The sequence below is a fragment of the Papio anubis genome, chromosome 16, assembly GCF_008728515.1.
Source record: "Papio anubis isolate 15944 chromosome 16, Panubis1.0, whole genome shotgun sequence".
Classification (NCBI taxonomy): Eukaryota; Metazoa; Chordata; class Mammalia; order Primates; family Cercopithecidae; genus Papio; species Papio anubis.
In genome coordinates this window covers 34,380,301-34,398,362 of record NC_044991.1, presented here as the reverse complement: position 1 = coordinate 34,398,362, position 18,062 = coordinate 34,380,301, and the positions used below count along the sequence as shown (strand labels likewise).

Here is an 18,062-nt window from a genome sequence, read left to right as displayed (position 1 = left end):
TGTGTGGTCTGTGGATCTGCTCGCCTTTTTTTGAACATGAGCTGCTCTCAAATCTCCATCGTTTGCACCTCGCCTATTTGAAATGTTTTAAACCTAAACAGAAGACTTGTGTATTCCAGGGAAGCTGTGCTGGTTGTTGTCTGGTGGGTGGAGGTCATTCTGAGCCTTGGCTCCAGTGCTGTGACCACCTTGGATGTGATGTCTCTCTCTGAGTTCAGCCAGGCCGTTCAGAGATGTGCTCATGTTGCTGTCCTTGTGCTGGGGAGCCTCTTTGGCCTGATCTTCACAGGGACAGGGGTGGGGTGGGGTCTGCTTTGGGGCCCCTGGGGCTGGGAGTGGGAGCTGGGTTAGCTGTCCTGTGGGGCACTGCCCTGTGGGGCTGCCCTGTCTTGGAAAGGAGTCAGACCCTTCCTGGATGGTGGGGGCGGCGCGGTTGATCTGTGCACAGCATTCTTGGCCAGATAGTGAACTCTCCCTGCACTGTGCTTCCCTCTAGCTCTTTAGTCAGGAGACGGTGATGAAGTTTGTGCCGCGGTACAGCCTCGTCCTAGAACTCAGCGACAGCGGTGCCTTCCGGAGAAGCCTGCATGATCCCGACGGGCTGGTGGCCGCCTACGTCAGTGAGGTGCACGAGCACGACGGGCACCTGTACCTGGGCTCTTTCAGGTCCCCCTTCCTCTGCAGACTCAGCCTCCAGGCTGTTTAGCCCTCCCGGATAGCTGCCCCTGCCATGTAAGCCAGGAGTCTTCACACTAAGGCACCAGGCCTGGTCCAGGAGGAGCTGTGGACACAGTCATGGTTCAAGTGTCCACATGCACTTGTCAGTCCCTGAGGGATGGTGAGCATGGCTGCTTCATCCCTTGAGGATGCCCGGGCCCCATCTGGGCTCATCTTTCTGTTTAGAGGGAAGCATAACATATCTGCCACCGGGAAGATAAATTCATGTGAAGCAATTTTCTCTTAAAAAAAAAAAAAAAAAAACAAAGCTTTCTAAGTACAATCATTCTCTAGGACTTGGGAAGCTCCTTGCACTTGGAACAGGGCTCAGGTGGGTGGAGCAGTAACACACTGCCCAGGAAGTTTGCTGCTGTGGCCCTGTCCTGCGGCCTCAGAGTCCTTCTTTACTATTATATAACGTGCGGTCATACCTTTATTGGGGTGGGAATGGAAGAGCAGAGGGAGGATGGCCCAAAGGTGTTGAGGCCAGCAGTGAGAGCTGTGTAAGCCAAGACTTGGAACTGTGTTCTCAAGGGTTGTGTGGGACGTGGGCTCTCCATAGTGTGTAGGAAAAGCATGTTGACTCTAGCGGCTCAGAGAGGACTTTGCTGGGTTTCTTTCTGTGAATATCTCCGCACTGACCATGCTGGAATTGGATGCTTCTGCAATTTGGGACCTACTGCAGGGGTCCGTTTAGTAACGTCCTGTCTGTGACCTTTGTTGTTGACCTCTAGACCCCAAGATGTGAACAGTGCACGTGTTAATGTCATCTTTGCTCGTGTGTTATAAGCCCCAAGTTGCTGTATATTTTCACAAGTATGTCTACACACTGGTCATGATTTTGATAATAAATAATGATAAATTGACTTCTGCTGATTAACCTTTTTTGATGGTGTGGCCTGGGAGTTTCTTCTCTACTTTAATTAACAGTACTGAAGTTTAATTCCATCAGGTGTTGATGTAAGGATTGTCTTGGTGAGGATGATGTTTTAAGGCCAAGTATCCATCCGACTAGCTCAGGAGGGAAGCGGCGGGACCTCTCAGGCAGCCGTCTTCGGGCAGGGAGCAGGCAGCCTTAGGCCATCTGCTCTTGACGTTGACTCCTGGTGGTGTAAGTTGATATTACACTTCTCTCCTGTTTTCCAGCCTACGAAATGGGGCTGACATCTGCTCCTTTCTTTCCTGGGTATTTGTGAGAGTAATAGAGATTGTGCCTCCAAAAATGTTTGGAATAACTTCACAGAGACAGTATTTTAAATGGATACTAATAAAAGTCAGAAAAAAATCAGATAAATATGTAATGATACAGAAATTCAGAGAACTGATAGCTGTGGTAACATCGGGACCATCTGTGTGCACTGGCTGGCCTTAGACTCCTGTGCCCTCCTCTCCCCTGAGTGGTGGCCAGGCCCTGTTGGGGAAGAGAGCCGAGAGTCTGGTGGTTAATTCTTCCCAGTACTGGTCAGGCCCCGTGTTGGGGGAAGAGAGTCAAGAGTCTGATGGTTAATTCCCCCCAGCTGGCCAGGCCTCATGTTGGGGGAAGAGAGTCGGGAGTCTGATGGTTAATCCTCCCAGCTGATCGAGCCCCTCATGTTGGGGGTGGGAGTCTGATGGTTAATTCTCCCAGCGCTGGCCAGGCCTCATGTTGGGGAAGAGAGTTGGGAGTCTGATGGTTAATTCTCCCAGCACTGGCCAGGCCTCATGTTGGGGGAGAGTTGGGAGTCTGATGGTTAATTCACCCAGCACTGGCCAGGCCTCATGTTGGGGGAAGAGAGTTGGGAGTCTGATGGTTAATTCTCCCAGCACTGGCCAGGCCTCATGTTGGGGGAAGAGAGTTGGGAGTCTGATGGTTATTCTCCCAGCACTGGCCAGGCCTCATGTTGGGGGAAAGAGAGTTGGGAGTCTGATGGTTAATTCTCCCAGCACTGGCCCAGGCTATATGTTGGGGGAGAAAGTTGGGGAGTCTGATGGTTAATTCCCCCCAGCTGGCCAGGCCTCATGTTGGGGAAGAGAGTTGGGAGTCTGATGGTTAATTCTCCCAGCACTGGCCAGGCCTCATGTTGGGGGAGAGTTGGGAGTCTGATGGTTAATTCTCCCCAGCTGGTCAGGCCTCATGTTGGGGGAAGAGAGTTGGGAGTCTGATGGTTAATTCTCCCAGCGCTGGCCAGGCCTCATGTTGGGGGAAGAGAGTTGGGAGTCTGATGGTTAATTCTCCCAGCACTGGCCAGGCCTCATGTTGGGGAAAGAGGTTAAGTCTGATGGTTAATTCTCCAGCTGGCCAGGCCTCATGTTGGGGGAAGAGAGTTGGGAGTCTGATGGTTAATTCTCCCAGCTGGCCGGAAGACCTCATGTTGGGGAAAGAGTTGGGAGTCTGATGGTTAATTCTCCCAGCACTGGCCGGAAGGCCCATGTTGGGAGGAAGGCAAAGTCTGATGGTTAATTCTCCCAGCACTGGCCAGGCCTCATGTTGGGGAAGAGAGTTGGGATTCTGGTGGTTAATTGTGTGTCCCCCCTTCTCGAGGCTGGCTCCTGGGGGCAGCACCAGTAGGACAGAGGCAAAGATGGGATTCTATCTAGTTGGTGTGACCCACATTGTGTCAGATGAACAACTCAAAATTTTTTATGTGACTCTATAGGGAAGAAAATTAGTGGTCATTAGAAATACTTTTAGTAACAAATGATGTACCTTGTATGTCAAGTATACAAAGAAAGTAAGATAATACCTAATCATTCTGTCATACAAACAATGTAAATGTACTGGGCTTATAGGTAGACTTCCCTTTTCAAATTGAGAACAGAGAGCTTTGCTTTCAGTGCGTAATTTTCACAAATATAAAGAAGCTGGCAAACTGTTAGTCACAGTTTTCAGCAAAGGAGTCTTGATTTTGACTTAGCTGTTGATTTTCTGTCTGCAAGTGTCATTTCCTGTGTTTTATCTGGTAATTTGACATGGTGAGGTGTGAAATAGAGTCTTCTTATTAGGTTTTAATATGTGATATGCTTTTGCTGTAAACATAAAAGAGATTCGTTCTAATGTGAATTACTAACATGCTCTTAATCGGGTGACTCATCGTGTGCCTCTGTTATCCCTTACAGAAACTCCATCAAGATTCAGCTATTACATTTCATAGGACAGAGATCTCAGTTTGAGATTTTTATCATCAGCTTACACTTGCAGAGTGGTCTGTAGTTCTGAAAGTTGTTCACATATGTTGACTCTTAATGATTCCAGAAGACATGGCCTCATTGTACCAATGGGAACTGAGGCTCCGAAGGGTTAGGTTAGTGACTGCCAGAGTCACAGCTAGCACAGCCGAGCCAGCCTCCTGGGGATGTGACTGGAGAACGCGCGGGTGAAGCTGGGAGCAAGGGTGACAGCGGCTGGCTGTGCAGTGCCCCCGCAACCTATGGATCATGGCAGGGCACTGACTCAAACCTTGGCTGCACAGCAGAGTCCTCTGGGGTGCCCAGGTCTCAAGGTGGCCCAGTCTGGCACTTCTTCCAGTCTTCTTCCAATCCTGGTGCCCTCCAGCCCTCGGTGGCCTCTCCCTCCTCCTGCACCCCCAGCACAGTCATCTTCAGTGGGGCGCCCTCTCTGGAGGGCTCTGGGGAGTGGTCTGCTGCTCTGCCCCCACTCAGGCAGCAGGGCAAGTCCCTGCGAGGCCTGAACCTCAGGGAGGCACAGCCGTGGCCCTGCTGCTCCTGGTGTGGACAGCTCACCTCTTCTGGGGCTTTGGCCTTTGGAGGGTTATAGCTAGCAGCTCAGGCTGGTCAGGCCCCCAGAGGAAGTAATTTCAACTTGTCAGAACCCTTGGTAAAGGGGATCCCTGGTAAGGCTTGCCTCACCTCCCGATGCTCCCCTAAAAGGGCCAGCATGGCTGCTGCTCGCTGTTCATCTTGATTCCCAGCTATGTTCATCACAACAGGCCAAGGTGCCCAGTGGCCAACGGGGTCCCTGCCCACAGCTCTGCCGCTGATTCAGACCCAGAGCTGTACCCTGCTCTCCTGGGGGCCTGTAGCCACGGGGGCTCATCCCTTACTTTCACAACTCCCTCCATTGACTCAGTCCCCTGCACCCAGACCCGGAATCTAGGTGTGCAGCCTCAGAAACAGGAGTTCATTTCAGAAGCAAATGTGATCTATTTAATCTGTTAGGAGGCTCTGCCATGCTCCCATTCCAGCTGCCCTGCAGTGACCCAGCGGCACTTCATCTGCTCACTCGTCAGAGGCCTGAGAGGGTCTGTGAGGCCGGTCATGAGATGGGTGGGAGGGGACAGGGAGCACGCATCCTGGTGTTTGTCACGGCTGTGGTCTTGCTGAAGAAGCGGGGGTCAGTGACAACGGAGAACAGGCACCTCGAAGTGCTGGAGCCAGGGCACGACCCAGACTTCAGAGTAGCAGCTCAGAGTCTGAAACAGAAGGCAACACCTGAGAGCTCAGACTTGCCCTGCGGGGAGCCCTCTGCCCGTGGAGGGGTGCTCCTCACAGAGGAGCTCTTTTCCTGCCCCTAGTTTTCATTTTGAAAAATTTCAAACCTACAGAAAACTTGAATGATTTAAGAAGATATGCTTTTCACCTCTATAATTGCTGAATGTTGCCATGTTTCCTTTCTCTTGCTCTCTCTGCAGAGATATGCTATATATGATATCTATCATATATATCATATACATGTATATGATATATATATATATATAAAATTTCTGGATTGTTTGAAAGCTTTTCTTACTCTAACCCTTTCCACCCGCACCCCAGGACGCTCTTCCCGAGCTGTGTCTCCGCCTCTAGGACGGGAGGATGTCGTCTGAGGACCTCCTGGCACAGGCTCTACCTCCTGTTCTCCCGGATCCTTGGTCATGCGGGAGTCCGGAAGGCCTGGCTTCCTCAGGGGTGAGGTTTGGAGTGCTGTGTTAGAGAAATGGTGACAGGGTGTTTTTCACAGCCTGGGAGGGAGTGGGCTGGGGAAGAGAGGGCGCATCTGAGAGAAGGGCCTGCTGCTTTACCCGCTTCAATGTTTGGTTGGTTTGGAAGTCACAGTCGTCCAGACGCGGGTGCTGGTTTTTCTTGCAGGTAGTTCTGCCAATTTCCACCTCAAGCATGTATTTCAGGCCTTTCACTATCTGTAGGGAGCAAAGGGACTGGGTTAGTGGGCACAGGGGAGGGAGGGCAGGCTCCTCCACTAGCAAGCGGGGCCTCAAGACAGTGGTGCAGGTGCCCACCCAGGAGAAGGGAAGTGGGCCGGCGTCTTGGGGCAATGCTTCCGGCTTACGGCAGAGCCTGCAGACCCCTCCCACTCCCCTCCCTGCCCGTGCTGGGGTTTGTGCCCCTTCCTGAGACAGGTGTCTCTTTTCTGCCCAGAGCTCTGCACTCAGGAGGGACGTCACACTAGGTCTCCTGCATGCCCTGCTGAGCCCGCCCTGCAGCCCTCACTCCAGCCCCCTGATGGCTGTTTCTTGTGGCCTCTGTGTCAGGCCTGGGGTCTGTGGGCTTCCCCTCCCCATTCCTGGGGTTGGGAGTTTTGAGTTTCCGGACAGCCCTTCTCCACTTGGATATGGCAGCCGCCTGGTTCTTTCTCATTTGTGGTCTCAGAGGAGTTGAAGAAAAATTCCTCAGGTTTTAGTCTCGGCTCTAGGGAAATTACGTTGTCCCCAATGTCGCCAAGCTGGAGAGGGACAACCTCCAAGCCCCCTCCCAGAGAACCCCGAGGACTCAGGCCCAGGGCATCCCGCTGGCTCCCGGAGAAGGAGGGAGGGCCTGCGTCACCCAGGCCAGGCTGTGGAGTGACGACCCTGGCTACACGCCATACTGCCTTCTGTAGCGCGCTTCTCATAGGAAAGCATGCTGCCCTTCACAAGTTTGCAATTGTCAGAAATAATTAGGTTATAAAAATCACCCCGACCTGTGACCCAGCATAACCATGAACACTGTGAAGACTGCCTTGGACAGGGCTGCTTCTGTCCCTTCCCTCCAGGCGCCAGCACGCGGTGGTGGGTGTCATCCACAGCCTGTGTCCCACATTAGCAAGTGGGTGTTCTCAGGACACAGACGAGCAAGGCCTGGCTGTGTCCCAGAGGGTCCCCTAGGAGGGAGGGTGCTGAGCAGGCACAGTAAAAATGAGTCGGGGAAAGGGCAGTGGCTTGGGCAGAGCTCTGGGACTCTGGGATGTGAGTGAGCACTCCAGGGGGAAAGTGGCAAGGACACTTCTGGGCTTAAGGGCATGTGAGGGGTGAGGCCAGATGGGGACCCTGGTCCCAGCAGGGACAGCTCCTCGGACAGTGGCTTTCTCCCCCGTCAGCCTTGGCGCCCGCCTCCAGGAGCCCCATTAGGGCCCTGGCGCCTTCTTACCCCATGCCTAGTGGGCTCTGGGCCAGGGGCCTGGTAACTGCCGGGGAGCCGTGTGCTTTGTGTAACCTTTGTGCCTTGCCCTGGGGATGCTGGCCTCGGCTGCTGCTGTCCACTCCAACCCCGTATGCATCTGCTTTCTGCCCAGAGTTCTGCACTCAGGAGCGACTTCACATTACATCCGCCCTGCTCGCCTAGGTGTCGCATTGTAGCAACTCAGCTGCTTAGGGCTGTTCGTGACATGTGACCAGAACCCAGACCGTTACCTGAACTAGGGCCCTTGTAACGCGGGACTCCTTAAACAAGAACATGTCGTTCGTGCAATTGTTGAACTTCTCAACACTGTGTCTGGCTGCTTGGAGGACTCCTGGGTCGTTGGTCTTTATTGTTTTAGGAAATCCTGGATTCACACCTGAGATAATGTCCTGGGAACAAGTATCTGAAAGAGACGAAGAACAGAACACTGATGTTAGCGGGGTCTTCAGTCCAGGTGTCATACCTCATGCCTCTGTGGTTCTCAGTTCTCCACTGACGTGTGCCTCTTGGCCCCACCCACCCCTCACCTGCTCCCCCCTCACCAGCCCCGCCCTCACCTGCCCCTGTTACCTGTCCCCGCTTACCCACCCCACCCACCCTTCACCTGCCCCCTGCCTGCTTGTGTGGGCCTGACCCCACTTCAACTGTCCCTCCTCACCTGCCCCCCTCACCTGTCCACCCACCTGTCCTCCCTCACATGTTCTTTCTTACCTGTTCCCTCACCTGCCCCCACACATGCCCCACCTGCCCCCTCACTTGTCTTCTCTTACCTGCCCCCAACATGCCCCCATCACCTGTCCTCCCTCACTTGCTCCCCACCTGCCTCCTCACCTGTCCTCCAACCTGTCCCTCACCTGCTCCCTCACCTGCCCCCTCACCTCTCCCACCTCACCTGCCCCCTCACCTGTCCCCCGACCGACACGCCTGCAGTGCATTTGTTGCTGCATTTTCAGAGCTGAGGACCAGGTGCCAGGGGGTGCAATGAACCTGTGCCCCCCTTTCAGAACCCAGGGTTATTTCCAACATATGTGATAAAAGCGGAACATGTCCCACAGGTAAGAACCTAAGTACGGGATGTAGCCTTGTAGTATGGTAGGGAAAGTCAGCCCCAGCCTGGCCCTCTAGGCGGTGGATGGAGGTAGGGCCTCCCACTGGAAGGAGATGGCTGTCCTCTTCTCAAGGCCTTCTGCCTGCCTGGCTCTCAGCCTCAGGCCCAGCCCCTAGGAGGGCACCCCTCCTGGCAGCCTGCAGCACCTGATACCCCTGCACTGCCTCCTGACTTTCCAGGGACAGTCTTTTTCACTCCTGTGGGTGACAGTGCACTGTGTCCACAAGCTTCGTTGGGGTCAGGGAAGCCTGCCCTTCCTGTATCAAGGAGGCCTATATTTGGATACAAGATGGGGAAGCAGCACCGGGGGCTTCCCCCACAGTCTGTCCCCTAGCGTCTGTGCCTGAGGCTGCAGCCTGCTATGGTCTGGATGGAAAGCTGGGCCCCACGGCATTGGGGGCAGGGTGATTGGGGAATGGGAGGGGACAGGCTTCATAGCTGGGCATGGCAGGGAGGCCTTGCCAGGACGTCAGTGTCAACTCAGTGTGAGGGCCCCAGAGGAGGCCATTCCCACTGCTGCCTGAGGTCTGCAAGAGGCCCTTCCTGGGTCCTGGATGTCTGTGGGTGCACATCAGACCCTACCAAGGTAGACAGCCAGGATGCCGAGGTTTCTGGTCACCACGTGGCACCCCCAGGCTGGGCGGTGCAGTGCCAGGAGTGGGCAAAGAAGATGTGGGACTAGAAGTTCTGTGGCCTTGGGAATGTTGCCCCTTCCCGGTAAAGAGTGTCCATTGTGAAGGGAGGCCGCTTGGCAGGTGGCTGTCCCGTGGTTGGTTCCGGACCAGAAGGTGAGCTTTATGGCTGGGCTTTGGATGACTGTGCCTGCCTCGTGCTTTAGCAGCCAAGGAAGCCTGGCCTTCCATCCCAAGAAAGCAGCGCAGTGCTGGCGCCCCACCCCATAGAGAATGCTGGCCATGTGCTGGTCCCGTGTGCTGCTGGATAGCTGTGTCCTGCACTGGCATGCCCTGGGACTGTCCTTCACAGTAATTAGTGTCACACACATCCCCCCTGAAACCGCCGTAGCCTTTGCTTAAGACTAGGCCTCTGAAGATGGAATAGAAACCGCTCTGTTCCTGAGCAGCAGGGGCTGGGCTTGGCCATCTAGGGGAGGCCCTGGAACCTGCATTTCCCCAGGCTCTCAGGTGACTCTGACGCTGGTGCTGGCAGTGGGGGGTCCTCGGGACCTGCAGTGTTACCATCAGGAAGGAGGGGCCCCAGTGCCAAAGCCAGCTCCTTCTGGTCCCTGCACTTGTTGATGACAGGAAGTTGAATGTGGCTTTTAGTTAAAACAAAAAACTGTTCTGGAAACTAGCTTGGTTTCTGCTCATCACTGTCGTCTGAACAGCAGAGAAAGAAAGAGACGTGTGTGTGGAAGGGGTAGTGTGTGTTCAGTGTATTTTTGCTATCAGAGATTAGTGTTTTTATTATTATTATTATTTTGCTTTCTTTCCTCACATAATTAATATGGCTGTCCGTTTTTTTCTTTGTAAATACTGTATTTTATGACTTTTTCTGATTATAAACTTACCTATTTTTGGTAGGAAATTTGAAAAATACAGAGGAGCATAACAAAAAATAATTATTCTTGGTATCTTAAAGCCAACCATTATTAACTTTTTAAAAAATAAAATGTATTTAATTTTGCTTGAGATTAACAGAATTTTAAAAATGAAGTGAAACTCAGTTTACACTGAACTTCAGATAAATTTCCCTTTCAAGCTCATGACGTTAGTTCCTAAAAGGTTGTGTTAAAGTTATAAAAAGCTTATGAGAAATACTGAAATTGGTATATTTTTATTTAACTACATGTTTCCTAAAATGTAGGCTTCAAGTTAAACCTTTTACTGTCTTACAGTTGTCTAAACAGATATTAAAAGCTCAATTTTTAATTTAAAAATGTTTAAAAGTCAAACCTATTTTTAGGATGATTTGTTAAGAGAAATTAACAAGGAAAGGTTGATCATTAAGAATTAACACCCCAGAGAGGCCAGTCATCTTCAGGGAAGAAAACAAGCGCCCAGCAGGTGGTGAGCGAATGCAGCTCTTTGAGAACCTCTGCTGGAGTCAAAGAACTGTGGAGAGGACCCCCCCGCCCCCAGGGAGGGGACTCGGGTTTGCTCCGTGCCACTGAAGGTGGGCCGTGGAAGAATGGGTGCTCTCCTCCTCGCCTGCTCTGTCTGGAGGGCCCCGTGATGCTGTTTTTTCTGCTACATGCCCATTCTGCAGGCGAGGGGACCAAGAGCTTGGAGTGCAGGGTGGGGGCTAAACCCAGGTGTGACTAATTCGGAACACCACTCTCGCTTTTTCCTCATTCAAGGACTGTTTGGCAGGTGCTAAGGGAGATGCAGGGTGGACTCTGAGACAGGCCCCGCCCACAGTGGAGGGGAGGCAGAGCCTGGGGCACAGGACAGGATGCCAACCTGAGGGTAAAATGGGTGAGCAGAGGGTCAGGATAGGGGTAGCAGCTGGAAGGTGGCTGAACTGACCTAGGGGAGGAGGGAGCTACATGCTGGGAAGAGTTGAGGAGACCCCGCTGGAGGCTGCTGCTGGGTGCAGAGGGTGACGGTGGTGATGGCCAGGGTGACATGAACGGAAAGAACGCACGGACTATCAGGCTTGTGAGAAGAAACAAAAGGCACATAAAATTCGTCTGTATAGAAATAATGCCTGGGGCCTACCAGGCCTGCTCGAGGGGAGTGGGGGTACCTGCTTTGTGCGAGGCCTGTGCTAGGAGCCTGCCAGGGCAGCCTGACCTCAGCCCACCACTGCTTCTAATGCAGGGTGGGAGGGGAGGTGGGCTGTGCCTGAGACAGGTAGGGAGCTTCCAGACATAGAAGCTGGAGGTGGGGCGGGGGTGGGCAGGGCCTGATGATACCAGGTGCTGAGCAGGCCCCAGGACACATAGTCATGGGAAGGCGAATGAAACCGTCCCCGCACATTGACAAGAATTGCATGCCAGGTTCTGGACAGAAAGATACTCATAATTAAGCTTGAATCAGGCTGCTCTCTGGCCCAAGATGTTTTTCAGATCCCAATTCCAGCAACCAGTTTGGAAACCCCCCCCACAGAGGAACGGAATCATCACGAAAACACAGCTGCTTCCTCTCCCTGTGCTGTGACATCACGCTGCCCCTTCCAACAGTCGATCTCCACACTTCGCCACTCCAGAACCCTTAAAAACCCGGGCCCCAGGCTCCTCGGGGAGATGGATTTGAGTTTCCTCCGTCTCCTTGTCCTGGGACCCTGCGATCATCCTGCTTTCGTGCTGCAGCCCCGTGTTTCTGAGTGTTGACTGGCTGTGTGCATGGGGCACAGACCTATCGGGGCACCCAAGGACCAGTGTGCACTGGGGTGCAGATGTGAAGCTGCCGTGCCAGGGGAGTTGCCAGGGCTTCTGCCCAAGGCAGCAGGGAGCTGCAGCTTCTGACAGCTGCTGGGCATGCCCTGGGCAGGGTACGTTCCTGTCCTCGGGGCATTGGCCTGGTGGTAGAGCTGGTACTAAGCCATTCTGAGAAGAGAGAGAACATGGACAGGGATCACTGTGGTGACACCAGGCAGACCCTTCCCACCTGCCTTTAGTAGGAAAATGGGTGGGCACAGCAGGGGCTGGCCTTGCACACCGCCTCCCTCTTTCAGGAGTGTTCTAGGTGTGGCCGAGAGGTTGGGAAGCCCCTGTTTGTGAAACTGTCCCTGAGATGGGGACCTGGGTGCCGAGAGCTGGATGCAGATGGTCCCTGCTGGTGTCCCTCCCTGTGTCACCTGAGGGGGTGCCCTTTCCGTGGGCCAGTACTGAGCTGGGTGGGGAGACCCTTTGGGAGGGGCCCCATTGGCCCCCATCACCCAGAGCATAAGGTCTGCCTGGCTGTGCCTGAGAACTGGGGTGTTGGGGGATACAGGTCCAGCTTAGGGGTGCTGGTGTTCACCCCGTCACCCCAAGCCCTCTCACATGACACCATCAAAATTCAGAAAGCCTGGGTCCTTGGGGCCACACCCGCCCACTGTACTCTCGGGTCTCTGTGTGATGGCTAATGGTGGAGACTTTCTTTTGAGGGCACACACATGCCCCTGGCACAGACAGGACACTGAGCTCTCCCAGGATCAGTCCCGACCTTAACCCACTGGGACACACCCGGAGTTTGAATTCCAGCTCTGCCTCTCACCAACTGTGTGATCTCAGGCAAGCTGCCTAACCTCTCTGAGCCTCCGTGTCCTCGCCTGTAAAATGAGGATGTTGACGACAGTGAGAATATATGAGGCAACATACACAAAGCACTTGTCAATAAATGATGTGCAATACTGTAATCATTATCAAATACATCAAAATGCACATGGCCACAGCAGGGGTCTCAGGGCAAATGAATGCCCCCACTGGGAAAAACAAACCTTGCCGCATAGAGGGTGGCTCAGCCTGCGGCAGCTCTCAGTGCTCCCCAGGAGACAGGAGGTCCCTGGCTGCAGGTGGTCTCTCTGCTACTGGGAAGTAAGGACTGACATCACCTTGCAGAGGGAAGCCGAAATGGCTCCCTCACCCCAGGGCCCCTGTCCAGGCAGATGGACCGTTGCAGCTAGAGTAGAGGGGGCAGAGGGTGACATGGCACGTCGCAGAGCTTCCCAGAAGAGATGCCCATCAGATTGAGAAAGAAACAGTCCTTTTCAAAAGGGTGGCGGAAGCTAGTGTGGCAATTTCCTAGGTTCTGAAAGCCTCAGGGAAGAAAGGTGCCCTGAGGGACTGGGCGCTGCGGTCTGTGCAGTTCAGTGCCTGGGCGTGGAGAGAGGCCAGATGCTCAGACGGCACCACCCTCGGGGTCCGTGTTGCTTCCCCTGCCCCCCAGCCCCCTCAGTCATGAGGAAGGCTCTGTAATTTATTCTCAGAGGAGGCAGTGGAGGGGCTGTAGGAGTTGTGGGGTAGAGGCAGGATGCATGCTCGTGTCTGGGGCCCAGGTTCCCATCTCTTTTGCTGCTAGACTGGGGGCCTCCGAGCACCCTCCCTGTACAGCCGAAGACTGAAGGCCCTTGCTGGAAGCACCAGAAATGATCACAGCACGTGGGCAGGGTGTTGGGGGCTGTCACTAGCACAGCGGCAGAAGGTCCTGCACTGGAGAGAGCAGGGGGCCGAGGCCAGCAGAGAGCACCCCACGCCCCGTGTGCCTCCATGCCTGTGCCTTCCCCGAGCCACCTCTTTTCAGCCTCCCCAAGACCGGAGATGGGGTGCAGTTATCTTCCCATTTCACGGATGATAGGACTGAGGCTGAGGGCCCGCTCCGTGTGTGTGAACGTGGGCTCTGGAGCTTCTGTCTGGGGTTTGGTGGCCGACAGCAGATCTACTGGGAACGGAGGGAAAGCCTTGGTGCAGCATTACACACCAGCAAGGGACCAGGAACACAGCCCAGGAAAGTGACTTTGCCAGCTGCCCAGCACGTCAGCTCCAACACCACTCTGCTACAAGTCCCTAGCCTGCTCCATGAGATGAGCTGAGCTCTGAAACCCCTCAGCAGTCAGTAGGTTTAATTAGATCCCATGACACCCTAGGACAGCCGGCTCCATGTCCCCTCCAGGAGAGCCTTTTCTGAGGTGTGAGAAGGAGCCACTTCTCTTGGGTGAACGTGCGTCTCTTCCCCGCTTCCCTCTTGGACCTTGGAGACACGAAGCGGCAGGGCACAAGACGGCGGTGGGCAGGCGGCGCTGCATCATGACAGGACCAGGAGGAGAGGCCCCTGTGAGGCTGGGAAGTGGGTGGAAGGCTCCACGTGTGAGCTGAGAAGACTCCCAAGCTGGGAGGCAGGGCAGGTGTGCTGTCCCCAGCCTTCTGCCGGCCATGGGTGAGCTTCATGTTCACTGAGCACCACCCAGAGCCCGTGGTGGTGGCATGTTCCTGTCAGTGAGAGCAGAAGCTGCCTCCCTCCTCCAGCCTGCCCTGTCCTCTTGGGCACTCAGTCGCAACACCCACCCTAGGCCAGGCCTGGGAGCTCAACACTGTCCCCCAGCATCACTGAGTCCTCAGTATTCTGATTCACCAGGAGGAGGTGAGAACCCTCCGTGGACCCCTTGGGTGCTCTGGGGCTGTCCTCTTGTCAGTGGTCCTGCTGCACACCCCCCAACCTGGGCCCCTTTGGCCAGACTCTAGCCCCCTTCTGTCCCCATCTGCTGAGTGGGGGTCGTGTGACTTGAGCGGGTCACCTCAACCCTCTGATGCCAGCTTCCTGGTTGGTAAAATGAGGCGAAGGCCTCTTAAGTTCCCATCAGTATCCTGGTCTGATTCCTGTGCCAGGGAGGGCATGGCCCAGTTCCTTTTGGGAGAGGGAAGGTTGTCCCTGGCTGTGTGACTTGGGCAAATCACCTAGCCTGACTGTGCCTCCGTTTCCCAGTGCACAGGCAGTGGCTGCTTCCTCCGTGTCCCCCCTCCCTCTGAGTGCTGACCCTCAGGGAGTGGATTTCAGGAAGGGTGAAAGAGTCTGATCGTTGGGGTCCCTGGGGCCAAGTCACAGGACAGCAGCCGGCAGGAAGGAAGGACAAGCCATCAGATAGAAGAGGCTAACCGCAGGCATGTGGCTGCCCTGTCGCCTCCGTCCCGCAGAGGGGCTGCGGGAGATCTGCCTTGCTCAGACCTTTCTCAGACCTCTGTGAAGACCAGAGAATGGAAGACGTTTCCCTTGCCCCTAGCCTTCTGGGTAGCCCCCACACCCTTCATTCCTGTAGCCTGCTACCCCCAAAGGTGGCTGCAGCTGGATGGAGCCCCTTGCCCCTCTCACCACTCCCAGCACCTCTTACCACCGCATGGTCCTGTGGGGATTCCAAGCCAGGAAAGTGCCCTGGGGAAGACCCAAGGCACCAGCGGCCAATCTCAGGGAGAGACCCCACGGGAGCGGCCAGGGGAGAACGCCACTTACCTGCGGAAGGGCCCCCGGTGGTGCTCACGACCAGGCAGCAGAAGGCCAGCAGAGTTCCAGCCGCTTGCATGGCTGCCCGGGTGGGGACAGTGCGGGGCAGTCGGGGGTGGCCGTGCAGAGCCTTCTCAGGCAGCATGGGGCAGTTGGGGGCAGTGGTTGGTGCCCGTGCCAATCCTCAGGCAGCACGGGGCAATGCTGGGCAGTGGTTGGTGCCTGTGCTGAGCCTTCTCGGGTAGCACGGGGCAGTGGGCTGTCTCAAACCAGGGGCGGGTGCTGGGGCCACAGCGTGGAACCCCACCCTGCAAACCATTCTGGGACAGGGGCAGGGGCGGGGCTAGGGGGCTGCCTGCGTGGTGCTAGGGAGGGGAGTGGTTTGCTGCTGAATCATTTTGGCCAGAAGCTCTTCACCTTTAGATCTATCAGCCACAAAGGCAACCGCTTCCTTTATAAAAGTTTCCAAGCAGTCGTCATTTGCTGGGGGAGGAGGAAGAGAAACGAGACCCGTGAGCAAATCCTGGTGCAATGTTCTACCCCTGAGCCACACACCAAAGAGATGTTGCATGAAAAACATTAGCAGGAATTTTCAAAAGCAGAATCACTTGATTTTCTTCTTTTTTTTAAAAATACTTAAGTTCTGGGGTACATATGCAGAACGTGCCATGGTGGTTTGCTGTACCCATCAACCCATCATCTACATTAGGTATTTCTCCAAATGCTATCCCTCCCCTGGCGCCCCACCCCTAGACAGGCCTTGGTGTGTGATGTTCCCTTCCTTGTGTCCATGTGTTCTCATTGTTCAACTCCCACCTATGAGTAAGAACATGCCGTGTTTGGTTTTCTATTTTTGTGTTAGTTTGCTGAGAATGATGGTTTCCAGCTTCATCCACATCCCTGCAAAGGACATGAACTCATCCTTTTTTATTGCTGCATAATATTCCATGGTGTATATGTGCCACATTTTCTTTATCCAGTCTACCATTGATGGGCATTTGGGTTGGTTCCAAGTCTTTGCTATTGTGAAGAGTGCTGCAGTAAACATACATGTGCATGTGTCTTTAGAGTAGAATGATTTATAATCTTTTGAGTGTATACCCAGTAATGAAATTGCTGGGTCAAATGGTATTTCAGGTTCTAGATCCTTGAGGAATCGCCACACTGTCTTCCATGATGGTTGAACTAATTTACACTCCCACCAACAGTGTAAAAGCGTTCCTATTTCTCCAGATCCTCTCCAGCATATGTTGTTTCCTGACTTTTTAATGATTGCCATTCTAACTGGCATGAGATGGTATCTCATTGTGGTTTTGATTTGCATTTCTCTAATGACCGGTGATGATGAGCGTTTTTTCATATGTTTGTTGGCCGCTTAAATGTCTTCTTTTGAGTGTCTGTTCATATCCTTCACCCACTTTTTGATGGGGTTGTTTTTTTTCTTGTCAATTTGTTTAAGTTCCTTGTAGATTTTCAACATTAGCCCTTTGTCAGATGGATATATTGCAAAAACTTTCTCCCATTCTGTAGGTTGCCTGTTCACTCTGGTGAGAGTTTCTTTTGCTGTGTGGAAACTCTTTAGTTAAATTAGGTCCCATTGATCAATTTTGCCTTTTGTTGCTATTCCTTTTGGTGTTTTAGTCATGAAGTCTTTGCCCATGCCTATATCCTGAGTGGTACTGCCCAGGTTTTCTTCTAGGATTTTTATGTTTTTACGTCTTATGTTTAAGTCCTCAATCCATGTTGAGTTAATTTTTGTATAAGGTGTAAGGAAGGGGTCCAGTTTCAGTTTTCTGCAAATGGCTAGCCAGTTTTCCCAACACCATTTATTAAATAGGGAATCCTTTCCCCATTGGTTGGTTTAGTCAGGCTTGTCAAAGATCAGGTGGTTGTTGATGTGTGGTGTTATTTCTGAGGCCTCTGTTCTGTTCCATTGGTCTATATATCTGTTTTGGTGCCAGTACCATGCTGTTTTGGTTACCATAGCCTTGCCGTATAGTTTGAAGTCAGGTAGCATGATGCCTCCAGCTTTGTTCTTTTTGCTTAGGATTGCCTTGGCTATGCAGGCTCTTTTTTGGTTCCATATGAACTTTAAAGTAGTTTTTTCCAATTCTGTGAAGAAAGACAATGGTAGCTTCATGGGGATAGCACTGAATTTGTAAATTACTTTGGGCAGTATGGCCATTTTCACAATGTTGATTCTTCCTATCCATGAGCATGGAATGTTTTTCCATTTATTTGTGTCCTTTCTTATTTCCTTGAACAATTGTTTGTAGTTCTCCTTGAAGAGGTCCTTCACATCCCCTGTAAGTTGTATCCCTAGGTATTTTATTCACTTTGCAGCAATTGTGAATGGGAGTTCACTCATAATTTCACTCTCTGTTTGTCTATTATTGGTGTATAGGAATGTTTGTGATTTTTGCGCAATGATTTTGTATCCTGAGACTTTGCTGAAGTTGCTTATCAGCTTATGGAGATTTTGGGCTGACACAATGGGGTTTTCTATATATACAATCATGTCATCTGCAAACAGAGACAATTTGACTTTCTGTTTTCCTTTTTGAATACTCTTTATTTCTTTCTCTTGCCTGCTTGCCCTGGCCAGAACTTCCAATACTATGTTGAATAGGAGTGGTGAGAGAGGGCATCCTTGTGCTGGTTTTCAAAGGGAATGCTTCAAATTTTTGCCCATTCAGTATGATATTGGCTGTGGGTTTGTCATAAATAGCTCTTATTATTTTGAGATACATTCCATCAAAACCTAGTTTATTGAGAGTTTTTAGCATGAAGGAGTGTTGAATTTTGTTGAAGGCCTTTTATGCGTTTATTGAGATAATCATGTGGTTTTTGTTATTGGTTCTGTTTATGTGATGGATTATGTTTATTGATTTGCATATGTTGAACTGGCCTTGCATTCCAGGTATGAAGCCGACTTGATCATGCTGGATAAGCTTTTTCATGTGCTGCTGGATTCAGTTTGCCAT

At 52.7% G+C, this 18,062-nt stretch overlaps 2 protein-coding genes across 12 annotated transcripts in view; one reads left to right on the top strand and one right to left on the bottom strand.

Moving 5' to 3' along the window:
• APMAP (adipocyte plasma membrane associated protein) overlaps positions 1–18,062 on the top strand; it is a 143,710-nt gene that overhangs the window by 26,382 nt on the left and 99,266 nt on the right. For 7 of the 10 annotated variants that reach the window (XR_004178974.1, XR_004178971.1, XR_004178975.1 and 4 more), the window contains exon 8: positions 5,470–5,604. Coding sequence is in view for 3 of the 10 variants with exons in the window: in XM_031656503.1 (XP_031512363.1) it covers positions 497–706 (210 nt within the window). In the remaining 7 variants the exon portion in view is untranslated. Of the gene's footprint in view, positions 1–496; positions 1,598–5,469; positions 5,605–18,062 lie in introns of those variants that run through there. The other 3 variants (XM_031656504.1, XM_031656503.1, XM_003905173.5) reach the window with 2 other exon arrangements.
• CST7 (cystatin F) lies at positions 4,834–15,389 on the bottom strand. Of its 2 annotated transcripts, none has more exons than XM_003905170.5 (4): positions 15,088–15,377; positions 7,323–7,495; positions 5,718–5,834; positions 4,834–5,126 (listed from the first exon to the last, which is right to left on the bottom strand). In XM_003905170.5, exons 1-4 carry the CDS (start codon positions 15,221–15,223, stop codon positions 5,049–5,051), a joined length of 504 nt encoding a protein of 167 aa, XP_003905219.3. In that variant the 5' UTR covers positions 15,224–15,377; the 3' UTR covers positions 4,834–5,048. The 2 variants fall into 2 exon arrangements, with proteins under 2 accessions (XP_003905219.3, XP_031512366.1); XM_031656506.1 differs by lacking the exon at positions 4,834–5,126 and adding an exon at positions 5,468–5,619 and having other exon boundaries at positions 15,088–15,389.